At 39.0% G+C, this 26275-nt stretch overlaps 3 protein-coding genes across 4 annotated transcripts in view; 1 reads left to right on the plus strand and 2 right to left on the minus strand.

Annotated features, from left to right (window-relative positions):
* The window catches only part of trim23 (tripartite motif containing 23), an 8083-nt gene extending 4772 nt beyond the window's left edge, over nucleotides 1-3311 (minus strand). Inside the window, exons 1-6 of one of the 2 annotated variants that reach the window (XM_055153251.1) lie at nucleotides 3287-3311; nucleotides 2711-2820; nucleotides 2136-2298; nucleotides 1750-1868; nucleotides 1382-1660; nucleotides 1125-1307 (exon numbers count right to left, since the gene is read on the minus strand). In XM_055153251.1, the coding sequence (XP_055009226.1) occupies nucleotides 1125-1307; nucleotides 1382-1660; nucleotides 1750-1868; nucleotides 2136-2298; nucleotides 2711-2820; nucleotides 3287-3311 (879 nt within the window). Of the gene's footprint in view, nucleotides 1-1124; nucleotides 1308-1381; nucleotides 1661-1749; nucleotides 1872-2135; nucleotides 2299-2710; nucleotides 2821-3286 lie in introns of both variants that reach the window. The other variant, XM_020921632.2, reaches the window with a different exon arrangement.
* mzt2b (mitotic spindle organizing protein 2B) lies at nucleotides 3200-5750 on the plus strand. The gene is made up of 4 exons (XM_020921634.2): nucleotides 3200-3232; nucleotides 3361-3534; nucleotides 3779-3933; nucleotides 4844-5750. Exons 2-4 carry the CDS (start codon nucleotides 3365-3367, stop codon nucleotides 4987-4989), a joined length of 471 nt encoding a protein of 156 aa, XP_020777293.1. The 5' UTR covers nucleotides 3200-3232; nucleotides 3361-3364; the 3' UTR covers nucleotides 4990-5750.
* A 15546-nt stretch (nucleotides 5751-21296) lies between these two features.
* LOC110157475 (beta-1,3-galactosyl-O-glycosyl-glycoprotein beta-1,6-N-acetylglucosaminyltransferase 4-like) overlaps nucleotides 21297-26275 on the minus strand; it is a 38832-nt gene continuing 33853 nt past the window's right edge. The window contains exons 4-5 of the transcript XR_008632248.1: nucleotides 24033-24183; nucleotides 21297-21448 (exon numbers count right to left, since the gene is read on the minus strand). The gene's annotated coding sequence lies outside the window, so the exon portion shown is untranslated. The remainder of the gene's footprint in view (nucleotides 21449-24032; nucleotides 24184-26275) is intronic.

A 26275-nucleotide genomic window follows, 5' to 3' on the forward strand; every position in this document is an offset into this window, starting at 1 on the left:
AGAAAGAGAAAAATGTCGACAGTGTGATTGATCCTTATCTATTAAGAATTGTTAAATACTTTGTTTCTTGCAGCGGCGGCAGTCGCTGTATCGAACCATTGTGGTGAAGAGGGAGCTCAGCCGAAAGGCAAATCTACATTCCTACCCTCACCTATGGTGATGAGCTTTGGGTAATGACCGAAAGGACAAGATCGCGGATACAATGGCTGCAGGGTGGCTAGGCGCTCCCTTAGAGATAGGGTGAGGAGCTCAGTCATACGGGAGGGGCTTGGAGTGGAGGAGCAGTTGAGGTGGCTCGGGCATCTGTTCTGGATGCCTCCTGGGCACCTCCCTTGGTAGGTGTTCTGGGCATGTCCCACCGGAAGGAGGCCCCGGGGAAGACCCAAGACACGCTGGAGGGACTATGTCTCTCGGCTGACCTGGGAACATCTCGGGTCCCCTTGGAGGAGCTGGAGGAAGTATCTGGGGTGAAGGAAGGCTGGGAGTCCCTGCTTAGACTGCTGCCCCCACGACCCGGCCCCGGATAAGCAGAAGAAAATGGATGGATGCATGGATGGAGTTTCTTATTGATGGGTTGTAGGTTACAGTGTACACGTCTGATAACGGACAGTCATAATAATATAATTATACCTGTATTAAAGACATAACTTTTCACACTTTCAAGTCTTTGAGTTCTAAATTTGTTAATTTCAAGTTACATAATGTATTGAAGGCCCTACTTTTGTTACAATTCAGGACTTATTGCTTATTCAAGGTCCTTAAAGTCCCAAACAAATTACAGTTTTACCATATCTCTAATCTAATCTCTAACTAATGATGACAGAGACATAAAAATGGTACGCAATGTCCATATTTCTATTCAAGTTCCATTTACACTATAGGGCTAAAATAATTATTTTTTATATTATTAAAGAAAAACATATTTTTCAGCTCAGATTTAAGGCTAAACTCTAAACTACAGAGGCTTGGCGGGCCCAGTAGATATCAATACAATTTCATTAAATTTCTCATGGAAGTTTACTTTGGCAAGTGTAAAAAAAGTGTACTAGGTACAGATTGATTTTAAATATCTTCATTTCTATATACTCATCATTTTCAGCACTCTTTGTTTACTACTCACTTACATGTTCAGTGTGGGCTATTCCAATACCATCCTCTACAATCTGTTCTCCACCTTCTATTTGCTGCACAATGCCCACCAGTTTTCTTGAATACTCAGATACTTCATCTGTAAAGGTGCGAATGCAGTGTGCCATGTCGAGAATGGATGCGCGGATCTGATTAGCTTCAGATTCAAGGAGAGCATGCTGAAATTTAGAAAATAATTAATCACATAATGTGGAACTTATGTTTTATTATTAGCTGAGTTGTAGTGGCTTACCTTATGCCCTTGGTGTTTGCCATACTCCTTACACACACAGCACATGAGTGGCCCTGATTGACAGCCTTCTTCTAGGCACACAAATTCTATGGCATGGACTTGGTGCTGTGGACACAGCATCTTCTCATGAGGTTTGTCAGCCAGTGGCACCCGGCGGTGCTTAGCCAGTGTTCGAGTGGAGTGAGTTATCTGTGAGCACTCGGCACACAAGTGGGTGGCACATACAGTGCAATACATGGAGGCTGTGTGGCTTTCATCCTCATCACAGCGAATTATACACTAAACAATAAAACACAGGTAAATGAAAAGGTTCTGTTGTTTTTTAAAGACAGTTTATTAAATATTAGTTAAGTAAACTAATGCCTTACTTCTCCCATGCCTTTAAGGACATCCTCTGCCATCCCTGACTGGTTTGATGCGCCGTTCTGAAGTCGTTCCAAAAGTTCAAGCAGAGCAAAATTCTTCTTTAGACCCCAAACTCCAGAGTCTCCTTAAGAATAGACATGAATCGCATTACTTTTGAAAAGCAGACTGTACTACTAAACAGGGTGAACTGTAAATTAAAATCTTGTGTTTTCCCTTTTCAGACAGGGTAAGAGTTTCTATTTTATAGAACAAGGGGGTTACACACAAAGTTTGCATTAACTCTGCTTTTTGAATCAGTGCTTACAGAATCAGTACTCGTTAATACTTGGTAGCAATTTGTTATTCGCTCAGCCCAGTTAGTAATGTCCCATGCTATTCTTACACTCACCCAACTCAGTAACCTGTCTGTCGAATGGGCAGCGCACTGCCCTGCCATGGAGGGGTAACCTGGTCAGGCAGTCATGACAAACTGTATGACCACAAAGCAGAAGGCGTGGAACCTTATCTCCTTGTAGAGAGAATACATCTTCACACACGCCACATTCCAGTACCTGGGCATTAAATACAACGTGTTTATAAATGCGTTCAGCAAACGATGTCAGATTCCGGTGCACAGTTTTATGGGCCCAAAGCTTGTGTTGGTCTGAGAACTGCCATAGGTAACTGCTAAAAAAAATCAAGCAATCTGTAGCTGTACTAAAGGTATTGAAGATCACCCATAGCTTACAGTGCTCGGCAATGTGCACGGCGACCATTCGACTATTCTACAAAACCAGACATTAAACCTGGCTGCAGTTTTCTTTACTGACTGTTCGAGTTGTGGAGTAAATGACACAATAACAATAAACAGCTTTCCAAGCTAATGACGCAAGCCCATGGAGACTAGTCTATTTAATGGATTAAAGTAGTTACGAATAAAAATGTATCTTTTAATGCTAGCTTTGCACGAAGAAATGTCACGACCTTAACACTGCTTCCATTTGTTGCTCTGCCGTGTCGGATACACGGCTCCATCGCCGCTACAGAACCCTGCTTGTTTATTCCTCCAGCGGCCATTCTTGGAAGAGAGCAAACTAGCTCGAGAAAAAAAAAAAGAAAAAAAAGAAAAGAGGTTTGGATACTTACTACTTCCGGTACAATTATTGTAAAAGTTTTTTAAATTTTTTTTTTTAACTTATCTATTTCGCCATCATAAAATTTAAGGCGCCTCCATATAATTTGAAGCGTCTATATTTTGTAACTGTACAAGGATAAGTTTTAAACACATTTCTAATTATTTGAGAAAATACATACAATTATGAAATCATATAGAGATATAATTTCTAGATCATAGCATATATATATGTATATTATTTATACAGTCTATAGTCTAGAGACATAGTACATAGACTGTATTTCGATTTCTATATTACAATCATTCTTGCGCTTGCATGTTGCGCCAGTAAGTGACGCAATTTTTGTGCGTCTGAAGCTAAAAAGCGAACGGTACGTTTTTGTCAATGGCTGTACTGACAATTTCTGCTGAATTTCAATACATACTTGGTTGCATTTCGTTACATGGCATACTCTTGGCTAATTTATGTCATATTTATTTCTCTGGTTTTGTAATTTAGCTTAATGTCTCAACAAACGCCGCTGACCGTCGCGCCCGACTCTCCAGCTCTGCTGGTGTCTGCTAATGTGCAGAAATATGCAATCAAGAAGAAAAAAGTGCTAAGCCCAGAAGAGGCTGAGCTTTATGAGTTGACCCAAGCTGCAGGGATTATTATAGATCAGGAGGTCTTTAAGTAAGTTTGAAAGTTTAAATGTACAATGTGTGTGTGTGCATGTATTTTATACACACACACACACACACACACACACACACACACACACACACACACACACACACACACACACACACACACACACACACACACACACACACACACACACACACACACACACACACACACACACACACACACACATACATACATTTATGTATAAGAAAAGTATATATAAACGTATATGACTTGTATGTTAAAACAGGATAATTCTGGATCTGCTAAAGATGAACGTGGCACCTCAGGCAGTTTTTCAAACTCTGAAAGCCATGTGTGCTGGTCAGAGGGTATCTGAGTGTGGCACAGACTCTTCACCTGCTGCACACACAACTATTACTACTGCACCTACAGAAGCTCGTGGTGAGGGCTTCTTATCAAGATACTTCTATGGATTCATTTGAGAACTTGTTTTTTCTATATTTATATTTTTCAAAGTAAATTCAATGAGAAACCTTGGAACATTTTTAACATCATTTTCATAGATATATACTAGATATATACTAACTAAGGTTTGATGAAATTCAGTTCCTCTTTAGTTCACTCTACATAATGTAAGTAAATCAATGAGCAATTGGATAACAAAAATAATGTTAATATACCCAACTTTACACTTCACACTTGGTAATAAAATAACAAAAGTTATCTTTTTTATTCAGATGTCCATATATATCCATATCCACATAACTATCTTTTTTAACACTGACAGGCAAAGGGTGCTAGTTTGTCTACATATTAGTAAATAACCTGCACTGTAGTCATTTAATGTATTTCATGTAAATTTTTCCTAAAGAAGAGGAAGTTTTAGCCTCTGGAAAGAGCCCTAAAGCCAGTGCCCCCACTGCAACTACAGGGCCCAAAGCCAGTAGAGTCAACACTAAAATTGTGGTCTACGCTCCCCAAGATGCTAACTCCTCTCACTCACAAGGTCCCCTTTACTGCACCATTTCATTCATCTCCATTTTACCATTTGCTTGCTTTAACTCATAGTATTAGACACTGCCCCTTTGTGTTAAATTGCCCACCTAGCTCTGTTTTACTGCATGTATTTTGAGTATGTACAGTAGTTGTAGTTTCCCCTGTATTGAATATATATTTTCTCATTTCTTTTTGTTGGTTTTGATCCACATTAGAAGTTTATCACACTAAATTACCTATTCCATCTGTGATTTGTTTTTTCATGCCATACAATGTTCATGTTTTTTCTGGAGCTATATACAGATATGGGTATCTTCTTTGTAACTTCACTATCTTATCCACTCTGTGTCAACAGGGCAAAGGAAATCTGGAATGAGTCACAGTGAAAAAAGCAGAGAACCCACATCCCAGAGAGTGCAACGCCAACCAAGTGCCAATAGAGGGCAGAAGGCTAAGAGCTCTGGCAGCAGTAGTTCATCGTCTCAGATAAACTCTACATAAAGATTCAGGTTTATTCATTTTCATTGTTGTGTTTACCCTATCTTGTTTTGAACTCTCATTTATTTTGTTATGTATAAATATTTGATGTGTCTGATTTATTGGCATATAATGTTGAAAAACAAAATGCACATTATGGATAGAGATCAGAATTGTGTTGTCACACCTCATAGAGTTCTCAGTGTTAAACCTTTTAAAGAGGCTAACTGTTCACAAAAGAATATAGACACATTAGTATGACAAAGGTATTTACTAGTAGTGACAGTCTATGGTAGTGACCCACTAGCTTGTTGGGTTATTCCATAGCTCTTGTGTTTACTTTTTATATTGTTTTAGTTAATCCATGTCAATGGGATTCTTGGTTTCTAACAAGTGGTGGATTTTGACAAATACCTACATCTGGCATTTTTCTATAAATATACAAATGTACAATGAATATATTTGCTAAGACAAGCATGTTGCCTAAGTCTTGTGGATTATATTTCAAAACAGTATGGCTCACACACTGAATCCAGTTTAGTGGGTAAATGAGCATTTCTGTTTTTTTTTTTTTGTATTTTTTGTATGATTTTTAGTCTTTGTATCATCATTTTGTAAATTATAACTGTTCCATTATATTTGTGTACTACTCAAATTTGCATGTTTTATTGCTTGCATTATTCTCCAGTGCTCTGGAAATGTAATAAAGCAAGCTTGTTGTACATGTTTTGAACTGTGCACTATACTTGCTTCTACTGAATAATTATAGCATAATTGTCAGATGAGTAGTTTTTTTCTTGTTGTTGTTGTTTTGTTCATAAATAAGACTAACTGATTTGTTTGTCACAGAAACCATTTCACAGAACATTTTAATACTCCAGTAAAAGCATTTGAAACATTTGAAAGAAGTTGTTCTGGAAGATCAATTAATCATTTGAATTGAACGTGCATTTAATTTTTTATCATTATTTTATCAAGCAATTTCTCTCACATGGGGGCAGTAGCAGCACATCACCTTCAACATCCTTGTATCGGTCTTTCTTGTGTGAAAGTGAATGTAAAATTAATTTTGTATTTTTGTTCCTGTGTGTATATTTAAACTTCCCTCATTGACAAACTGCAGGATGCAGTCAACACTCACTCAGGGGTCTGTTTTAGTTTGTGTGGCTCTGGATGAGGCAGGCTGCAGGGCTTTATATAGCTGCTGGTCTTTTATGTGGCCGTTTGTCCTGTTTATGTGCTCCTGCCTCTCTTCTTCTCTCCTTCGTGCCCTGCACTGATGGCAGCGTGCCTGTAATTGATGGCACCATATTGCTGTAGTGTAGCAGGTTTAATGGGGCTTGACAGAGCAAGGGAAAGCAGCATGCAAGCAGGGAGGTTAACCCTTTCACTCATACCTTCCTTCTCGGCCTTTTCTTCTCACAAATCTCCTTGTTTTCTGGATAAGTCCTCACTGGTGCATGCACACAGTCATCATTACAGGACTGCAATTTTGTTTTTAATGGTTATAAAGATTTGGGCAAATTCCAAATCTAGTGTTAACCAGCTGTTTTAACCTGGATTGTTTGGCTTGTTTGACAAAGGTTAGTTTGTGAGAATTATTCTTTCCAAGTTGCAGCTAGCCTGTACTCCCCAGTGCCACCTATAGGGGCCAGTGTGACTCTAGGCTTGCATTTTGGCCTCCCTGATTATTTCCAAAGGCATCTGCCCCAACATTTTGCATGTTTATTTTCTTTTTGGGGGAATTTCATAGCCAGTACGGTCTTTTCCATTAAAAGTGTTATCCCTCACTCATTTGTTCAAATGCGTGCGCTTTAAATTTCATTAATCAATAGGGACATTAAAAGAAGCTATTGTGTAGTGAAGAAAGCCAAACAGTGTAGTGAAGAATGAGGAAGTCAAAGCTGTTGGCAAATCATTAATGTAAAGTGTTGGTCTAAACCAAGTTCTCACATTCTCTCAGTGCAAGCTATTCCCAGGTGACAAAAAACTGGGGAGAGGCACTATTTTAAGCATGGTTATCACACCTCAGTTTTTTTTCTCTATCACTTTGATTCCCTCGTGAGTGGTGTGCAGTGTGAGAGCGTAGTGTGAGGTTCAGCCTCAAATATCATACTGTTTTGCCTCTTCTCGCTTTCTCAGGTAGGTCCTTCGTTGTGAACCAGGGCCACATTTTGCTTTGCATTTATAGGCCTCCTCTTCTCACTTGTTGTCTTTGTGCATTCACTCCCCTCCCTAACCTCTCCACTTTCAGTCACCCTGCCTGCTAGCTTGTTTGCCAGGCCAGCTGCAGATTGGCTATTTCCTGCACGCGCCCAGTAGAGCCCTTATCAGTGGTAGAGTGCTGATTGTTGGTCTGTCTCTCAGGCTGACTGACAGTTGGGGCTGCGCTGCTGAAATGTCTGATTCGGTCAGTGTTTGTCTGTGGGGCCTTATCTCCATGCTTTATATTAACTGCCTTGACAGTATGTGTAGGCAGTCTCTCTCCATCTTACTGCAGCCTCCACACCTCTATCCTCCGCCTGTGTTCCCTCATATAGTCTCCACTGTGCAGTTTTCATCAACATTGTGTTGGCGTGCTGGTTCTACAACATACTTCCTGTGAATGTTCACAAAAAAGTTAAGTTATTGTAATTTAAACTTATTTTTCTTTTTTTCTTTGTTTACTTAGGAGTAAACAATGCAATTTCAACATTCAAAAAAAGGAGACTTTTTAATCTTAAAACTATAATTACTGCAAATTACTTTTTACTCAATGTATAATGAAACACCAACACGTTAACCATTTGTTTCTTTTTATTTTGCTAAATGTATTTTATTTTTTTGCCATAAAACAGAGATTAGTAAAACAAAATGTGTTTAATATTTACATTCGGAAAGGAAGTAAGGGATATTTATTAAATAATAATACATTTTATCACACCAGAATTCTTTGGAAAATGTTGTGCTTGTTTTATTAACTTAAAATATGTCCGCCTTCTTATTTTACACGTTTAGTTTCCTGTTGGCATATAGATCCGACTATAAAACAAAAATATCTCTTGATCTAAACATGCGTCATCATTGAGCTGATTGTAATTTGTTACCACGACAAGTAGTGAATATGTGTACTTAAATTTCAACAAATGTTTCCATCACCTCCATTAGAGTTTACTACCAATATTTTCTCTTGACCAACAAGACCTAATCTTTTGTGTCTTTTGTCCACAGTGCCACTAATCATCACAGACCAAGAGGTAAACAGAACGATTTAAGCCTTATTTATTTATTCACTTGGTTAGCACAAGGCTGATGGCGGCTGTTAATAGCAGCTGTGGGAACAAACAGAGTTCACACTCACGTGGACCCCTATTGTGTAGCAGGCTGTCAGGTTACACACACTCCACAGCTGTCGGAGTTAGGCGCCCAAATTATATGTTTAATTCTCAATAGTTATAGGAAAGACCCACTGGAAAATATAAAAATGTCAAAGTCTAGGCTCAACCTAGAGATAAATCTAATGATACTCAGCAGAGACAGTACTTTCAAAAAGAGAAAAAGTCACAAATTTCTGTGCTGCAAATTATGAGCTGCTAATTGTTGACTGAGGAATAAACAGAGAAAAAGGAGTTTAATCATTTCCCAATTAAATAGCAGCCAAAGGTGCTTTGTGTGCATGTGTATGTTACTGTGCTCCAAATTCCTTTTAATTAAGATAGAGGTTACCCCTCTATCTTTGTCTCACGTGTGTTTTTGTTGAATTCTCCTTTTCATGCAGTTTATCTTAGAATTTTAATTGCCTTTAATTGTGCATATTTATTTAATACACCTTACAACTACGAACACATTAAGAATTGTCTCCCTTTATTTCTTAATAGCATGTAATGACATTTGAATATGGAAGTTTCTACATGGTAACTTTTCCTTTTTTTGTGATTTCTTGAGGTTTGAATGCAGTTTTTTCTCAAAAATGTGAATACGCCACCTTATGATCCAAAGAGGTATTTCCCCTAGCTTCTGATAACACTTTTTTAAACTCTTCAACACACTGGGATGGTATTACATGTTATATGATTTTCATGAAGTGAAATTACTACACATGAATGCATTCACAGGTCCAGGTGCGTGCAGCAGATAAAGATGCCTGCTGTGCTCCCCTGAGTAACGTCTGGTATGTCAGTGCTGTTATGTCATGCCACAGACACAATACCTGCCCAGTGTTTTGCATGTGTATGGAGATCGTGTGTACATTTTTACCTTGTGCTTTTACCTTGCTGTGTTGAGGAAGGTTTCATCAACCTGTGTGCATGTGTAGGCTGTGAACCTTAACAGTCTGCTGCGCTGCCGCTCCATTGTGCTAAAGCCTTGTACGTGGGTTTTCTGGAATTATGCCAGCAACTGTGCCTATTGTCCCTGCTCTCAGTATAGAATAAAAAAGCCTGGCACACATCTTGTCAGTACCACATTCGCCTGTCTATCAAAGCTCACAACTAACATGACAAATATTTACATATGCAACTAATCCGGTTAATGCCATAAACTGTATTTTTTTATGCTTTGCATATCCAACTCTGTCAATGAAGTTGCACATAAACATTTTAATCACCCACAGACGGTCACAAGTTAGGCAAAGCTTTGTTCTAGTCCCAAGTGTAAATGACAAAACATGTGAAACATTTAAAAACTGAAGAAAGAGAATCTTTGATTTTGTTTCCTAACTGTTTGATCATATCCGACACACATATAAAACTCTATTCACCTGCAGTGCCAATAGGGGTAACATTTCATGTTACACATTAGCAATTAGACTGAAAATACAGTTTCTAAGTTCATCCTAATACAGTTATCCAGACATGCACATCAAACTGTTTGCAAGGTAATTGCTTTACAAGAGTGAACTTAAAGAATGTGGTTTTAAAAACAATTGAATGACAAAACTTTTAACCACTAACTTAAGAGAAAACATTTTATACACACCATGTGATTTCTGTCATGATTTCTGTTTTGCATTTTCAAGTTTCATGCACATAACAGTGCAGTGCTTAAAAGTGGAGCCTATTTCTATAACAACAAGCTTTGATTTCATACTTGGTAGAAACTGTAAAACCGCATATTGTCTGTTCTCATTGTCGTTGAGTTTTCCTCCTCTCCTCTGCTGTACCTTCCATCCTCTGCCTCTCCCCTCCTCTCTGTGTATCGTGCACCCCTCTCCCCGGCCTGTTCCCCTGGCAGCCCCCGTGATTGACACTTACAAATTACCCGGCGGCAGTGGCATTGTGTGTGACCCCTCTCTCTCATCTCCAGCCCGCCGCCGTTTTGTCATCTAATTACTGTGAATCCCTGGCCTGCTCCCCACTGCTGCATTTTTAATATACCCCCACCCTTCTCTCTCTCTCCCCTCTCCTCCACACAGCACGACACCCTTTCCTCTTCATTCACCTGGAGCCCACTTTACCTGGCTCTGCCTCCGCCTCTTGAAGTGTGTTCTCCCCTCTAACTGGCACCGCCTCCATTATCACTCCTCTGTCACCTCTCCTCCCTGTGCCTCCTCCATTGCATCAAGTGTCACTCCAAACCCACACACACACACTAATCTGTGTCATTTACAGCTTCTAGGAGTATCATTAAAGTATTTGGTAAACATGTTGTTCATTTCACTTGATCAATAGATGCTAATGAACTCCCTCCAGTGGCAAGATGTAGCCTGATAGACAATACCAACGTCTAAAAGTGGCACATGTACAAATATTGAATTTAGTATTTGAGGGCAGTGTATGTGATTGTTGGTGCGCTGGCTGCTGGGTCAGTGAATGTTCCCCTGACTTGGAGCTGGAAGGTTCGATATCTTTACATCTTTAAAATGTTTAAGCACTGGACAGTGAAGCCCATAAAAAAAACTTGTATTTATAGATCAGATGATTTTATTAACATGAAATGACTTCCTCTTAAACACTTTCTAGTTCAGTGTCACACAGGGCACTAACTCTGCTCAAAATAATGTGCTTTTACTGTCACAAAATTGGCTGTGGACCTCTCAGTTATCACTGATGATTTCATGTGTGGTGGCCACAATTCAATAAAAATATTTTTTTCTTTATTAATTTAATTAATTTATTTATTTGGAACCCCATTAGCATCCAAAGTGGTCACTACTCTGTAAAGTCTATATTGTCTCTATATATTTTTCACTATTTAGCTGCCTTCTAAGTAGGCTACTTGTTATTTCTTGGCTTTGTTATAGCACTTTACATTGCTTTTTCAAAAAATGTTATTACAAAAAGCCAGTCACATGCTTTTTTATTTTTATTTTTTTTAATGGAAATAAATTGTATGTAAATGAAAGTGAAGTAAGAATTTAGCTATTTTACATTTGGCTATTTTGCATTCACCAGTTTCACTCATTATACACATAAAATACTTTATGCAAAAGTAAATTTGTTTACCACTAAAGCTCAAAGCTGTGACCTATGTGACATTTGGATGTTTTTATTCCTGTCATAATGTAGCATAACCAATACTATGGAGCAGAAGACTCCTAAGGCTGTATGAGCATATATACAGTATTTCCTCCCACATCTAGCTTCACCTATAGACAAAAACTCCATAGAAAAACTCAAGGTTAACCATACTGCAACTTGCACTGACTGCACTATGACAGGGCACATAATAATATAATTCCTATCATTCCTGCCCTCTCAGGAAGTTTTTGTGCAGGTCTTTGTGTGTTGTCCACATCTCCCCTGCCCACAGCCAGACGGAGCTCCCCCGCCGATCCCCATCTTCAGCTAGAAATCAGCCAAGCATGTCAGACTGCTGCTCCAGCACAGGAGGAGAGGAAGAGAGGGGGGATAAAGGCACAGGGAAGAGGGGAGGACGAATTCCTCTGTGATGTCTGAAGTACTTTTTATTTTCATTTTATTATTTCATTTAAAAAATTGTTTTATTTCTAGTTAGCTCTCTCCACGTGGAAGTTTTATTTAGTCTAAGTTGATGACAGATGCCTTTGAGTTAACAGACGCGCTTGCAAAGGGGCTACTCTCTTAACTTGTGCCGTAGCTCCGGGGCGTGGCAGGATTTAGCCTGGCCTCATTACCTTGTCACCAGTTTGCAGAATTATGGGCCTCTGGAGAGAACGGAGGAGGGGGACTGATGGAGAGAGAGGAGAAGAGTGAGCTGACAGCAGACAAGCACACACAGGAAGGACAACCTGTGAGCCGGTCGAGGGGGGACCAAAGAAAAAGCAGGAGGTAATGGAGAGAGAAGGGAGGAAAAATATTGGCACAATGAGACTGAGAAGCAGGCTGAATGAAGTGCAAGAGGCAGTGCTGAAGCTAATGGTGTCACTTGGAGAGATAGAAGTCAATCAATCATATTCAAACAAAAGCAGCAGGCCCAGGAGGATATTTACCAAGAGCTCATTTAATTAAAAGTCCCTTTGCTGATATTTATGGACCATCCCTCCTTCAAATATTAACCTTCCATGTCCTGTGAGGCTATAACTCTGTGGCCAGAAGAGGAAAATGTTTTCAAAATCTTTTCAGTAAATTTAGGAATATTCTCAACAACACGTTTATGTAGACCTATTTATAAGAATTAAATAAAATGAAAAATCTAATTATTATTGTTTAATGTATTCCTCACAGCTTATTGCAAAAAATGGGGTGAAATATTCAGCAAAGATATTTTTGTCTCATGTGGGACAGATTTATGTGGGTGTAGAGAGGGGTAGAGACACTAACCTACTCGACAGAGATGGGAATAAAACTCAAAAAAACCCCAAAAGACATTTATCTGCAGTTTAGATTATATTTACTCTTATTATATTTACCTTACTCTTGTTCTTTCCAGTTACAATATAGAACTTTGCAAGTCTGTGGTGTAGTAATTTAAAGCATTGCATATATATTGATGTTACCACCTCTGCATCATGGGTTTGCCTCCCAACTTACTGAATGCCTCTATAAATGTTCTCGCCAATAACGCTTTCTGACCAGAAAAATAAATATCTAAAATAATAATAATAATGATGCAATTTAATTGGCTCTTAAGCTGATGTGGCAGGTGAATGCATCCCAGATTTTTCTTTGCCTCTCCTAACCTGTGACACTTCACAGTTTGAGGTGGGCTGATCACCTCTGGTGTGTTCTCACTCCTCTTTTACACATACTGTATAATGCAAGAAATATATGCATCCTCTCATACTGCGTCATCCTTAAGCTGTTGTTTAAAGTGTGGGGGCTCGCACAAACGCTTGTGCATCCAGACTGCAGGGAATATCAGTATTTCACAATGTTCTCAGCTTTCCAAAGAAACTGAGATCACAGGTAACGTTCACTAAAGACCTTAAAAACACTTCACTTTGCATAACTGGTGCTCACTTTGTGGAGGCTCTTTACACTCTTCAAGCACCCGTCTGAGAAGCACCTGTTTGTCAAGTTTGTACATATTTAAACACAATGCCTGTGCATTTGGTAAGTCCCACTATAGACTTTTGTGTCAATAAGACTGAGTGATGAGTTATTATTATTATTATTATTATTATTATTATTATTAGTTTTTTTTTCTTAAATGTATATGAAAGTTAGTTGATGTTCAGAAGTTTCAGTTGGTGAATAGTTAAGGTGAAATGTAATGTATGCTATGCTGAAAGAAGGAGGTAAGTATAATCATTGGTGTAAAATCCATATTTGGTTCAATGAAGGCCAAATGCAAAGCTTTATCTCTGAAACATATACAATTTGTATGCTTACAAAGTATTACAAAGTATCTCAGGTGAATTCACAACTCTGGCCTTGTTGATATATTTTTTTCAAAGATCACCTTATGTATAATGGGTTATAATGCTGTGCAATTGAAATAAGGTTTGATAAAATTTATTTATTTATTTATTTATTTATTTAAAACTGGTCCGGCTGTAGGATGTGTTATGTCTTATGTCCGGGTTGTCAATACACTTCTCCATGCGTTATACGTAGAATCTCCTGCCTCTCTACACTCATTCAATGTACAGCACCAATACATTAAAAAATTTTCATGGGCTATTTTAAGTCAAGTGAATTCCTAAATCCATGTGTCTGGATGCATAAAATGCATATTACATCTAGCAGCTACAAGTGCAGTTGTTCTAAAAATAATTGCTTTCTTCTTAAATATTTTGTTAAGAGAGTCAAGAAAAGTTTATATACCACTACAGAGACTCAGTATATATTAAGAGTTCACAGCCATTATTATCATATTACATATGATATGATGAAAATAAAATAAATGTGGTAGGACTTTAGGATCATGTAGTTTATGTTGCATCCTAAAATGACAAATGTCACAGACTTAATGTTGGTTAGAAAAGAAATAAATCTGTAAAAAATTTATTGTACTGCCATTGTGAATATATCCGTAAATACAATAGCATGCATGGAATTACTAAACACTGATACAAATCAGTTTATGTTTTTCTTATTCATAAGAAGTACTCCAAAATGCTTTCTGAAACTTTAATGTTTTTGAAAGAATTGTGGATGAGATACAGTCAAACTGCAGAGAATTGTTGGGTTGGTTGGTGCATAGATGGACAAACATGTGCACACAGAGACATACAGGGGTTATTGGTGGAAAGCGTGAAGACAATAATGCAAACTGACACTTAAGAAATGAGATCCTGTTACCGTGGCAACGACAGACACGGGGGCATGGGCCTATCTAAAGGGGTGAGAAAGAGAGAGAGAGAGAGTGGAAGAGAGGGTTAGAGGGAGAGTGGGAGAGTGAGATAGAGAGAGTGGAAGAGAGGGGGTAAATGAAAAAGGAGAAAAGAGGGGTGAGAAAGAGAGTGGAAGAAAGGGTGAGAGAGAGTAAGTGGAAGAGAGGGTGAGAGTGGGAAAGGGGAATATAGGGGTGAGAGAGGGAAAGTGGAGAGAGGGTGAGAGAGAAAAACTGGAAGAGGGGGAGAGAGAATAAGGTGAAGATAGGGGTGAGAGAGAGAGTGGAGAGAGGGTGAGAGAGTGGAAGAGAAGGTGAGAGAAAGAAAGTGGAAGAGAGGGAGAGAGAGAGAGGGTGAGAGAGAGTGGAGAGGGGGTGAGAGAGAAAAAATGGAAGAGAGGGGTGAGAGAGTGGAAGAGAAGGGGAGAGAAAGTAAGGTGAAGAGGGGGTAAGAGAGAAAGTGGAAGAGAGGGTGAGAGAGTGGAAGAGAGGGGGAGAGAAAGTAAGGTGAAGATAGGGGTGAGAAAGAGAGAGCCGAGAGAGGGTGAGAGAGAGAGTGGAACAGAAGGTGAGAGAGAAAGTGGAAGAGAGGGAGAGAGAGAGGGTGAGAGAGAGTGGAGAGAAGGTGAGGGAGAAAAAGTGGAAGAGAGGGGTGAGAGAAAGAGTGAAAGAGAGAGGTAGAGAGGATCGACTGGGCAGGAAAGAGGAGAGGCAATAAAGGTCAAAGAGTAAAGCACATTTGCCTGACAGACCGTACCATTTGTGGATGACGCTGAAGTAGCTGTTTGTTGCATGGACATGCTTTTCTGAAGGGCCTCTTCGAGTGTTTTCACTGTGGATGTTTACGTCAAAGAGAAGCACAAGAGCTCAACATTACAACTGGATAACACATAATGTAGAGGTGGTTTAAAGAACATACAAAGACATGTGTTCCAAGCAGCTATTTACAGCTGCTGTTTACTCAGCTTCATACATTAATTTGAGTGGGAAACCAAACTGTACAAAACGTACCTTGTGTTGGTTAGAAGCACTCTGGACTGGACAGTGATGTGAAATGGTTTTGCCTTGTTTTTGCACCAGTATTGAAGGGTGATTTCAAACTCGCTATTGACAACACTGGTTAAGGAAATATTAATACTCATGGGATTGTTCAATAACAGGCACTTTGAGGTGTGTATTGAAATACTCTATTTACAGAATTGAGTATAAGGTATAATTTATCTTATAAGGTATAATTTACATTATACTCAAGGCTGATTATGATGCTACGCCAATGTGTGCTATAGGGTCTTTTTTGCTGTCTGTCTTTACATGCAATTGTTATCTTCATTTAAACTGTACTAAACTACAAAAATCCCCTGCATTGTTTAAAATGACAGAATAAACCTTTATAAAAAAAATATATATGATGATACTTGTTTTACTGACACTTTTTCTTTTACTGAGATGTGAATCCAATCATCTGTAGAGCAACTCTCTCTTCTAACCATGGCTAGATTCAAGCTGCACGCTGCTGCCATATTCCGGTCTCTGTGTGTATAGACAAACACACTGGCACACACACACAGACAGACAGAGGCAGCAGCAGAATTGAATGCGATAAGGAAGTGAAAAATGATTAACCCCAGGTCAGCTCTCAGCCCCAATCTCAGCAGCGCTCAAAGAACATCCTCGCCTGATTTACACTCGTCATGTTCCACAGCACACATTTGCATATATTTATTAAATTCAGCTCACATCGGAGAATAAAATATAACGGGGGTGGGGTGGGGGGCAGTGGAGGAGGGGGAGTTATTTAAAGGAGGCGTGTTTCTGATAGATTTGCTTTTCATTCATATTCATTTAGGTCTTTTCCTTTTCTCACTGTCGCTCTGTGTTTTGTTCATTAACACGGGGGTCAGAGCAGGCATCAGATGTGATGAGGGGAAAACACCGTAGCTGGTCAGTGCAGCCAGTTGATCCTGTTATCACTCTGACAGAATGTGTGTTTTATCTGTTAGTTAGATAAAACACTCAGTATGAAAGATGGTGATATAGTCAGAAACATAAAAAATTGCTTTTTTAATACATAGTCCCCCTAAAATGTATATATATATATATATATATATATATATATATATATATATATATATATATATATATATATATATATATATATATATATATATATATATATATATATATATATATATATATATATATATATATATATATGTCTATTTTGTTACAAAATACAATTTTACATTTTACATTTTGTTCATTGTAAACCTCAATACTGATTTTAAAAAAATGGGTGTGGTAAATTCCTGTTCAAAGCTGCAAAACTGAGATAGTCTGCCTCTTCACAGCATTTCACTTTATAGCATGGAGAATGTTTGTATTGTTGAAAAATGGCTGTGTGACATTTTTAAACCAGGGCCTTTTTTATTCCAAAATAATCACAAGTAAGTACAGAGAACGGGGTGGAGATAGGAATAGGTGAAAGCAGACTTTACCTGACCACTCAAGCCTCAAATGCAGGGCAATGCAGGGTTATTCAAACATGCCTGAATCAAAATACAACTTTGAGAAAGTTAATTAATTGGGAACACAGTTAGGGTTAAAAGCTCATAAAAGTTAGTTTTACACAATATGCTGTCTTTATAGTGTTTTGCCTGTCCAGGTATTGGAGCACAGTCCATCACTGTAAATGGATGAGCAGCGCCTTTAACAACAAGACGAAATCTTTCCCTCACACATTAATTTAAGTAAGAGCCAAAATATAGCACATGGAAATTCCCCCTAAACCCATAACTTCTTGAGTGGGATGCAAGAGCAATAACTACTTAAACCAGTTAAAACCAGAGTAAAAGATGCTGCATGGAGAACAGGTGGGCTGTGGTGATGTGAGCATCGGTGGCATGACCAATCAATAGGCCTGGGACCTGTCCGGTGCTCTAATCCATCAGAGGAGAGCCAGGAGAAGACACAAGGCCAGGAAGCCATCACTCACACAGCCCGGGCCTCAGACGGCTAAAAGACTGGCACAGACATAAATCATCAAACGCCCTCTGATGGACTCACATGCATCTATATCTCTGTGCTGTATGTCTATGTCATATGAAAGATAATGATACAAATAATAATAAAATCAAATGAATGAATTAATCAATCAATCAAAACAATAACAGTCTTTGGGTGATGTTTTCTAGTCTTATATTTTTTTTCTAAAGGCAGATAATTGGTGACGCTGATGAAGTTGTAAAGAGTTAGCTGATATGCATATAACTTATGTATTTTTCCAGTTTTGCTTGTAGTTTGTATTTGTAAATGTAGATTTGTTACACTTACATTGTTTCTAGGTCATTGCAATGAAAATCCAGTTGGCTTTTTTTTCTATAGTCCTATTTGTTAAATCAACTATATTAAATTATTGTATATTGCATACCTTCAGAGCATATACAGTATTTGTTAGAACACTTTACGCATGTTATTTGAGCAGTCATGGTATAAGCTGCAGGCCTACAGTACGAGTTATGAACACCAGCAGTGTTCTCCATGGGCCGAGTATGTCAATGTAAATGTAAGTAACAGACAAGCTGCTCTGAAACAAACAAAACAACAACCAAAACAAAACAACAACGGAAAAGAAACAAAAGCACAACATTGGCGGTCCTCCACTGAGTGGCGGTCTGCCAGACAGGCTGCTGCCTCCCGCAGGCCTGTCTCATCCACACTGAGACAATTGGCACAAGGGCTGTGAATGTCTGTGTGGCTGCCTGCGTCTCTCTCTCCCTCTCTCACACGACACAGAGGAGCATGGCACAGCACCAGCGCTCTCTGCCAGCAGACATCACAGTGAGGTGGGCCGTGCTGGGAACTGCTTCAGGAGCTAAGCCTGAGTGAACTACAGCTGCAAACAAGCCAACCTTCACCAGAGCAGAGCCAGGGGCCACAACAGACAGAATGAGGGACAGAAGCACCCCATCAGTTTCTCCATATATACTGTGCAAATATGTGTCGCAAATATACTAAATTAATCATAAGGGCTGTGCTTATAGGAATAAAATAGTATTAGTAATTAGTAGTAGTATAAATATTTTATTTACATTATCCAAATTATTTATGTCTGAGAGAAGCAAAAAACTCCAATGTTGGATATGATTATGGTTGAAAAAAACATAATTAGAATTTTTTTAATAATCATATAATTCTATGTTGTGATTTATGTTATAATGTGGTTTCCTCATAATCTTTTTTGTTTTGTTTCATTCACACATGTTTAACGCACGAATTCTGCATATTTAGGATCAAAACAGTTGTGATGTCATGCGGTAATAAAGAGCTCATCTGTGTTTTTAAGGTTCATACATTTCACTAGAATCATCTGAATGATTTCAGCCCTGGAATTTCCAATTTCTACTAAACAAAAGTAAAACTTGAAAACTACTGTTTCATGACATCACAAGGTAGAAAAGAGCATTTTGAGTTTTGGAGATGTAGACAGCCTGTGTGAATGAAACAAAACACAACTCCAGGTATGTTTTTGATGAGGTAATATTTTAACATGGCTTAAAGCCCACAAGAGTCAGTTTTGTATTTTGTAAAGGTAAGGTAATGTAAAACAGAAATGTCAAAGAAATACTGTATTATTGTTAATATAATGTTACCAATAGTTCAACGTGACTATTGTGCAGTGAGTGGTGTTTGGTCCCATGCCATGTGTAAGCTGTGCCAGCATCAGCTGCCCCCCTCAGGCCTGGACCTCCCGCACACACCTCAGCCCAGCTCCTCCCCACTGCTTGCCTTTGTGGGCTAATTAGCAGTGAAATTGGTGAATTGCAGGCTCTGGCACACACATACACCCACCCACATGCATACAGTGGATGAACTCCAGGCTCAGACACAGCAGTAGTGACACTTCATCACAGCCAAGCGCCACTCCAGCCCCTCAAAAGGTCGTGAAATGGGCCCAGATACACAAAGGAAAGAGTGGAGAGGGGTACATGGGAACCAATAAGTAACAAGTAAACATGGTGCATATGTATATGAAGGTAATGTGTACATTTTTGGTGTTTTTGCTGACCTGGGTTCTGTGATGTTGAAAAAAGTGAATGCCTAAAGCGTGCATTAGTGATTTGTCTGATGGCTGACACCCATTGAGCTCCATTGCCAACACCATATTAGCATCAGCATTACAACCATTACAACCATTACAACCATTACATTGTGTACAGGTCTCATTTAAAATGAATAAGGTATAATGTTATGTAGGGAGGAAGTCTAGTAAGAAGATATAGGGGAGGGAAATGTCCACTCACAAGTAAAGAACAAAATCATAAAGATCTGAATCAGTGGTAATCTGTCTTTGTACATATGATTTGATGCCAGACCCTGTCACCCTAGAAGCAGCATGTTCTCAAAAGGCTACACTGAGTAGATAAGTACTGTTATCACACAAGCACAGTCACTTTTTTGTGATTTAAATGTACATCAAATTAGCAAAAAAAAAAAAAAAAAAAGCTTGTCACTACATTTCATATTTACTAAAATGTAATTCAAAAATCAACAAAGTATAAATGTGAGTTTGTACTCCTCTGTGTGTTACTTATTTTCTGCAAAGGGCTAGAAAAAGAGAAAATACTTGTTTACATCAGCTAACCTGCATGCTTTTTAAAGTGAGTGACATGTTCCACACTCTCTCAAATTACTTTAATGTGTTCTTGAAGCTGTGAGGAGAATATAGCCAATGTAACTCTACGACCAATGCAGTTTAATTACTCTAGCAGAAACATAATTAGAAAATGGGGAAAAAATAGCTACGATTCTCCAGTGCACTCAGCACAGTGAGATATGGATATGCGTTTGTTATTGATTTGATCATCATGAAAGAAACTGTAAACTGTAATCTTTTATTATTGTGAATCTCTGTCATTACCAAGTTTGTGTCTTGAAACTTTCAGCATATAAAGAATTTCTCATTTCTAACTGACCCACTAACTCTGCAGAGAATGATAAACTAAAAATATCTGCAATTACAATAAACAGTACATGCAGTCAAAACGTGAATGTGGTATAAACATAATTTTATGTTATAGCAGCATTTCTAGCACACAACTGTGAGGCCCATCATAACTCTATCATCTCAAACACACTGGGTGAGGATAGAGGAGCCATGTTGTCTTGTGAAGTGCCCAGCTCATCCTTCTTTGGCCTGTGGTCCCCAGGGAAACATTAGACTCTTAATGCTTTGTCATCAGCACAGGTTAATGGACCTCACAGCAGTCTGTTAAAGAGAGAGGGATCAATAAAAAAGTGTGTGTGCAAACCGATAAGGCCTAAAATAGCAGCTTATTGTTTTGGTTAATTTGATAGTAAATATTCTTTTTACTATAAAGCCTATTTCAAATTGAAGAACCTAGCTTTGAAATACAGAATACAATAACATATGTGGTTAGGCATTAAGATATGATATAACGCTGTGCAAAAAATAGTGTACAAAAAGGTAAAATTGAATTAAAAGCAATTTTGCTATATTTATTTTTTGTTATATATATGTTATATATATGTATATTGTAAACAGTGGATCATCCATATTAAACAACAAACAATGACAATACAGTTTGCAATTACAGTTGTAACACAGTAGTATGAGCTGAAGCTGCTCAAGGTTCCCGGGCTGATCTGAACACACACAGCTCTCTCTCTCTACTTCATTTATTCATCCTTCCTTCCTTCTCCATCTCCAGCAGAGCAAATCCTGGGCCTGATTCGAAGTGTCTGGCACCTTTTGCCTAAATCGAGCTCTGAGTGGGGCTGAGCAGAGGAGGAACTGGAGAAAAACAAAGGAAGTCAGGAAGGAGCCAGGAGCCAGTAAGACAAGGTGTGAACACCCTTTTCAACACTAGCCCATTGCACAAAAGGGACCTATCTGGTCTATCTCACTGTGTGTGATTTAGGGATACGTTCAAGGCTGCAAAATACGGCAGGGTTTAGGGCATAGATTGGATAAACTTCTTATTCACACCAAATAATTCACAAAATAAAAAGTAATTTTAAGAAGGCTTGTCCAGGTCTGCATGGACTCATAGAAGAAACAGGCTGGATTTGTGTTAAAAAATTCTATTCATGTTCTTTCCTTTTTTTGGTTGCAGCTTGAAACACCAATTTGCTGCCAACGGTTTATTTCTCATTAATGTGTTTTGACAGTTAATGAGCAGACTGCTGTTAGTGAGAGAGGCAGACCAACAGAAAAGTAAATGCAGGGAGCAACATGGAGGATGGGTGAAATTCATGTTGATAAATCATGTGGTCAGTAGCACAGGCCTATGTTTATCTCCAGCTGTCAGTGGAGTATGGAGGCTGAGATACTGCTCACACTCACATATCAACAAGGACGACACAGCACTGTTGTTACTTGAGATATACCCTCCCCTCCCTCTCTCCTCCTGCTCTCCCCTCAGACAGCTTCACACGGATGTGGAGGCCAGAGATAGTGCAAATGTTTTTTTTGGTTTTTTTTTTGCTTTGTCCATTGCCCCTCCCAGGCACCCACCACTATGCATCAGTCAGCCGTTTGCACTGATTATGGTTTGACTAATTGAGCCTAAAAGGAGAGCTGTATCTGGAGGGGATCTGATGTAAAAATGTATATGCAAAGTAAAATTGTATTATCTTTCAAAGACTAATTTAGTATTTAATACATATATGAATGAAAAGAATTGTATAAAAAGGTATAGTAAGTTGTGCAAAGAACAAAAAAACTAAAAAACAAAAAGAAAAAATCAACAAAACAAATAATCACAATTGAGTCAGACCACAGCTGACAGCAGAAGAATCAATACAGGGGCAAGGATCATGGTGTTTCATAGGTGATTATCAAATTATCTTGCTCTTAATTATTTCATTTAAGAATACTGCAAAAAGATGTTATGTTTTGATGTGAACATCACATGTTACAAATAGCTCATTGGACCTTGGCCCTGGACCAGCAAACTGTGCATGTGATTCATTTAGTATGTGTGTATGTTTGACAGTGGGAGTATCGAGGTGACACTCTGATGGCGTCTGCACAAGACAGGAGCTGCAGCTTGTTGTCTGCATACATATGTGTGTGTGTTCAACAGGCCGCTGGGAACAGAGACAGATTGCATCTTAACAGCCATTGCTGTCATCTCCAACAGCTGTCCTCTTCCCATTCTCTATTCAGAGCCCTGTGTTTGCATTGTCTCCCTCATGACCTCCCTTCAAAGACCCAGGCCTGCAGGAGCTGAGGGGCAGACCAAAAGGCTGAAATTATTTAGCAGGAAAAATAAAAACACACCACTGAATAGCAGGTGAAGTAAAATGTAAATGAGACTGAAAAGACAATAGGGGAAAAATTAGGATCTTAAGTAAGAAAACACTGTCCAGTCTTCATCAGTTCATTCAGTGTTTAACATGTATTTCAAATCTCCCCCCCTCCCTCCCTTCATGCCCCTTCTTTTCTGTGCCTCCTGCTACAGCCCCTGCTCTCCCTCACGTGTTGTCTCTTATCAACTGGAGGAACGATAAGGCCGCTATCTCCCCATGCCAGGGCATTGACATGATGCTCGAATGCATAATAAGTTCACTCATCTTTTTAATCAATGCAGCCAAATGAAGAATTTCTGAAGGGTTAACAGTCAGTCATTGGCAGGTTTAGAGCTCAAAATGTGATAAGGTCTTCTCTGTTGAATCAGTGGGTAGAGCCTGTGTAGACAATATGCAAATCAGGTGTACCCTACTGTTAACTTCTGAGGCATTGTGGGCTCCACAGTTTTATACATATCCTCTGAAAAATATGTGAGTGAAGAAATCAGTGGAGGGGTTGAAAAATTGTTGACACATTTAATGCTTTGTATCTTATCTTAAAACAACAGGAGATGCATTAACACATCTACAATATATATATATTGTTTCACTGCATATGTGTCACAGTCTATCAGCATGTATTTGCATATGCAGTTTAAATGTTGTCACAATTAAGCCTTTAGCCATTTTACTACAACAGCCACTGCAGTTTTTGTCATATTTCCTTGTAAGCTCAAAATCTCATCTAATTGTTATTGAGCAAATTTCAAACTTGTCTGAGAACAAAATTTTGCAATGCTGTTGGCTGATTAGATGTTTGTATTAAAATCACTATAAACGTGTACAAGTTGAACCAACACATATACAGAAGTTAAAATGAAGTTACAGGGAAGCAGAATTGTTTTCATAGATTATTTTACAGACAAAATATGTTACGTGCAATGGAGAATAATATTCATAATTTAAACAGTCATCTATGTCACCCTAAAGTCAAACTCAGACATGATATCATGGAATAGGGCCCATAGCCATGTTCTTCTTTATTCTTTACCAATCATCACCCCTTTACCCTAATTTTTACTTACCCCTACACACTCCTGTACCCCTCCCTCTTCTTCTGGTCCTCTTAAGTCCAGTCCATAGGTCATCCTGGTGATGAGGTCTGAGGCGGGAGATAAGAGAGGCCAGAATGGCATTACCATGTTCGATGCTCACTGGGTGACACAGGAGCGATGACTAGATGGAGAAATAGGATGAAAAAGAGGATTGAGCAGCGAGGAGGGGGCAATCTGCCACCGTTTGAAGTAATAACACATTACTGATGGCCATCGCTACATGTTTGGAACAGCATAGTCTCTGCACACACACAAGAGAGGAGACAAACACCACCAACAAACACAAACTACAGAGCTGTGCTGGTGTGTAAATCTGAGCACCCCTCCGCTCCCCTCCGTCTGCGGCTATCAGGCTGGTGCAGCAGGGCTCACAGCTGATAGCTCTGCTGTGGGGTTGGAGGTGGAGAGGGGGTAGGGCTGTGTGTGTGTGTGTGTGTGTGTGTGCTAGAGCTATGGGACTCTCAGGCTTACCCTGGTCCTTCAGATATGGGGTCATAGGTCAGGAGGGACACGGGGACTAGCCCTGGTCGGAAGGAAGATTGCTCTGTGAATGTGGATCTCCACTTTTGTCTGCCTTAGAGTATACTTGTACAAATACAGTTACACAACTGTATAGAACAGAATCTGCTACAATTACACAGCCAGCAGTGTTCAGATTGGGGTGGGGTCATCATCTAACTAAAGGTGTAACTTTTATTATGGAGAGTATGCCACCTGCTTCAGTGGAAAAGTTATTGTTTTTCCTGGAATGTCACATGTTATACTTAGTGTTACACTTGTCAATCTCACATTTATTTCAATTACAAGATTTATTTAGTTTAAGAACATGTATTTTTCATTGTGGGAGGGGTCACCTCTTCACATATCTGACCTGTAAACGTGATGACATCAGCTGCTTTTTTTCACGGAGGTAAACTGAATGTCTTGCTGTGGAACATTTCAGGCAAGAGTATGAGAAAAGCAAGTGATGGACCCTGAAGTTACAGTGCACCTTTAATTTGGATTTTTCATGCATGTATCTTTACATGTGTTAAGGCTAAATATATGTAAATGAATATGTACAGTGTGAGTGTATCTGTGGTGTAATGAGTGCTGGTTGGTGGCTCTTGTCTTCACAGTTCTCAACCCTCGTGTGTGCGCAGGTGCAGTGATTCATGAGTTTGTCTTCTATTCCTCTGGTGCTACAATGATTGCAGATATATAATCAATTTGTGGGACACTCATCTTGCACCAAACTGCCAATTTGACCCCTGCAGAGAGTGGGGCTGCACTGACACTGAGCGGGCTATTGTCACAGGTGCATGCACACTCCTGAACCACATGCCAGCATTAAAAAGAAAGAAAGCAATTTCCTTTGTTTGGCATCCACCAGCGTTTTTCTCTCACTGGGATCTGACGATACAAGTTTTGCTAAACGTAATGATATTTGGTTTGTAAGTGGGTTAGAAATGAGACATGAGACCTTGTTATACAAGTATTACTTGTATGGATAATTAACTCTTACCATATTATACGGCACACATTAAATAAATGAATACAATAATAATAAAATAATAATAAAAAGAAACAATTTAAATTATATTATATATTATTTTCATACCACTCATCAAATATTATCAAAAATAGATGCACATTTCAAAGATAATTACTTATTTTTTTTAAGTTCAACTGTGAAAAGAAAGTGTATTGCCAATAATGTTAAGCATGTGGGTTTGAAATAACTTAATTTCATATTGATCAAATTTACATTGTGGACATTTATTAAAGGAAATATTTGATGTCACCTCATTGTGTATTTATTTAATTTGATCAATTTTTTTCAGCTCATGTTGAGTGTATTGTCTGTTAACTTTGCCTTTGATGGCTGTTCCCTGGTGGCCACAGGCCCTCCGCTCTGCTTCTATACACTCCTTCGGTGTGCCCCCCTCCGCTCCACAACCCTCCTCCACCCTTTCTCTCTCCTCTCTCTGCCTCCCTCATCCTTATCTCTGCTTTGCCGTCCTCAGTAATTATTATTATGTGCTGCTGAGATAATTCGAAAGCTGTGAGTAGAGAGAGTTGGGAGAGAGAAAAAAAGGATGAAAGAAACAGTGGCTGTGGCTTCCTGGGTTGTGCTTCTCTTATCTGACCTTGGGCAGAGCCACTTATTGTTAGGCAAATCTCATGTGCAGAAAACCGGAGCGCACGGCTGCATGAGGGGTGGCATAGGAGGA

This window comes from Boleophthalmus pectinirostris, unplaced genomic scaffold (genome assembly GCF_026225935.1).
Source record: "Boleophthalmus pectinirostris isolate CB_2022bp ecotype Guang Dong unplaced genomic scaffold, ASM2622593v1 HiC_scaffold_18, whole genome shotgun sequence".
NCBI classification, from domain to species: domain Eukaryota; kingdom Metazoa; phylum Chordata; class Actinopteri; order Gobiiformes; family Gobiidae; genus Boleophthalmus; species Boleophthalmus pectinirostris.